Raw genomic sequence first — 2,448 nt, forward strand, 5'->3', positions numbered from 1 at the left:
TACATACATTTATATTAATATTCATTTGCGATAACTTTCACTCATGGCATATATTCTTAATTTCTATATATATAATTGAGTTTTGCATAATTTTTAGTATTTTTATATTATACAAATACATCATAAAAACAAACTTATGAATTATTAAACTGTGCATATAATTATTCAAATATTTGTATAAATAAATTAATAATTATTTACTTTATATGATATTTTCAAAAATAATACATCAATAATTTTTAAAATTATTTGAAGATTTCACTAAATAAGTTACTTTTTGTCTGTATAATATTTATAACATCGATATTAGATTTTTTTTATGACTATCATTATGATTTACATACTTCTTATAAACTGTAAAAAAAAGTTAACATGTGCAACATGGGCCGCACAGACTTCGGCTCATTTAAACCACACACGGACACGAGCATGTTCCCTTAGGTTTCATTACGTTGGTGGACAACAAAACATTAGTTGTCTTGTGGTTAGTGCTGGTTGTTTGCATGGAAGATGTCGAAACTTTGATTCTTGGCGAGGCCAATTTTTATCGCTGATTTTCCTTGATTCTAACATGTGGAGCCCACTAGTCATAGAGACATATATAAAGCAAGACATTTCTTGGAAATGGGTCCCACGCCACGTGTGCATGCTAATTAAAATGCGGTGTCATGTCGGCGCATTATAAGTCTACCAATGAGATTATCACCGTATTTGCACGCTCATGTCAAGTTCTAGAACTAATGTATTTTTCAAGTTCATGCACTAAAGTGAACATCAGCGACAAGTTTAAGCACCACCGGTGATATTACCTCTTCCTATACTCCGTGCGTCAAGAATGGCTTCTGTTATCTGAATGTAGGGTGTATTTGTTCTTTTAAATTGTATTTGGTTTTGTTATAAGATGTGGTTTGACCACAAATTACTGACTGGGTTAACCTCTCATGAAAATAACTCTTGTTTACAACTTGTGTTTTCTCCCTTTTTAGCTGATTTTTGTGCTCACTTTTCTGTCTTGTACAAGGGCCATGTGTACTTGAGGCCCAAATATAAGTAGAGTGGAGAGCTAGCTATATAGGGGCCTGGCCTGGGAAGAAACCCAGAACAAAAAAGACCTTATCTTTATCCTATCCCATCCCCAATCCCACCTCCGCGAGCGAGAGAGAAGGAAGACGAAGAAGATGCTGCTGGGCTCCTCCTTCGCGTCGCCGTTCACCCAGCTCCACCTCTCGCCGAGCCCCAATGCGGGGGCGGGGGCGCGGCCGGCGGCGGGGCTGGCGCTGAGGATCGAGGCGGCGAAGCAGCTGACGGGGCGGGTGGTGACGACCAAGGCGAACAAGACGGTGGGGGTGGAGGTGGCGCGGCTGAAGCAGCACCCCAAGTACCACCGCCGGGAGAAGATCAAGAAGAAGTACCAGGCGCACGACCCCGACAACCAGTTCAAGGTCGGCGACTTCGTGGAGCTCGTCCGCTCCCGCCCCATCTCCAAGACCAAGCACTTCCTCGCCGTCCCCGTCCCGCCCCGCGACACCCGCCGCAAGGCCCAGCTGCTGCCCCCGCTCGAGTCCCAGTCCGCCGACGACTCCGCCGCCGCCGCCGCCGAGGAGACCGCCGCCTAGTGATGCTTCTTGCTTTTGCTTTCCCCCATTCTCTTCTCTGTTAATTAATCGTCGTTCCCTTTGCTATTACTGTTCTTGCTCCCCTGTAGACTGAACTTTGATACTACTCGGTACCACTTGGCTCTGAAATTTGTACTTTCTCTTCTTCCTGCAGCAAGAATTAATCTTGCACTACTTGATTGCAACCTTGGAGTATTTATGTATTGCCGTAATCTCTAGCATGGTCATGATCGTTGATGAACAACCAAACAGACAAACAAAATACTCTGCTAGTGTTACAGAGTACGTACTTATCTGAAGAATGCTCTGTCGCTCCAGTGTGTCTTTTATTTCTGACTTTTCTGTGAGATACTATGAGATTTCAGAGTTGAATCAGAGTTTAAATGGGGCGAGATTGTTTGCACTGCAGCAGTACATCCGTCCTACGGGTAATATGCGGGGACAGTTTCTTCGGATTCAGTCCAATGCGTGCATCCTAGGCAGTTCAGTACCAGCACAAGGAAGATCCAATGCCTGACATGAACTTGCTTCAGTTTGTTTCAAGTGCAGTTGCTCTCTAGGTCGCATCTGATGCCTCATCTCAAACATCCTGGATGCCGCAGCTCATGAGCGTTCTGGGACACACTCCTACATGAACTTGTTTGTCTGAACTCTGATTGATGATGGTGAACAACCAAACAAATGTTTAGTTCTGCATGAGAATTAATCTTGTACCTGAATGCATCCTTGGAGTATTATCATTTTCATAAGAGATCCCTAGCACAGTGAGTGATGATTGATGAAAATAGTATGTGTGTTCAGAGTTGAAGCAGAGTTTCTAATGGGGCAAGAT

At 43.3% G+C, this 2,448-nt stretch overlaps 1 protein-coding gene across 1 annotated transcript; it reads left to right on the forward strand.

Annotated features, from left to right (window-relative positions):
- The first annotated feature begins 1,086 nt into the window (after window positions 1-1,086).
- LOC119357313 (30S ribosomal protein S17, chloroplastic-like) lies at window positions 1,087-1,837 on the forward strand. The gene has a single exon (XM_037624310.1). It carries the CDS (start codon window positions 1,179-1,181, stop codon window positions 1,614-1,616), a length of 438 nt encoding a protein of 145 aa, XP_037480207.1. The 5' UTR covers window positions 1,087-1,178; the 3' UTR covers window positions 1,617-1,837.
- The last annotated feature ends 611 nt before the right edge of the window (window positions 1,838-2,448 follow it).

Source organism: Triticum dicoccoides, chromosome 2A (genome assembly GCF_002162155.2).
Source record: "Triticum dicoccoides isolate Atlit2015 ecotype Zavitan chromosome 2A, WEW_v2.0, whole genome shotgun sequence".
Classification (NCBI taxonomy): domain Eukaryota; kingdom Viridiplantae; phylum Streptophyta; class Magnoliopsida; order Poales; family Poaceae; genus Triticum; species Triticum dicoccoides.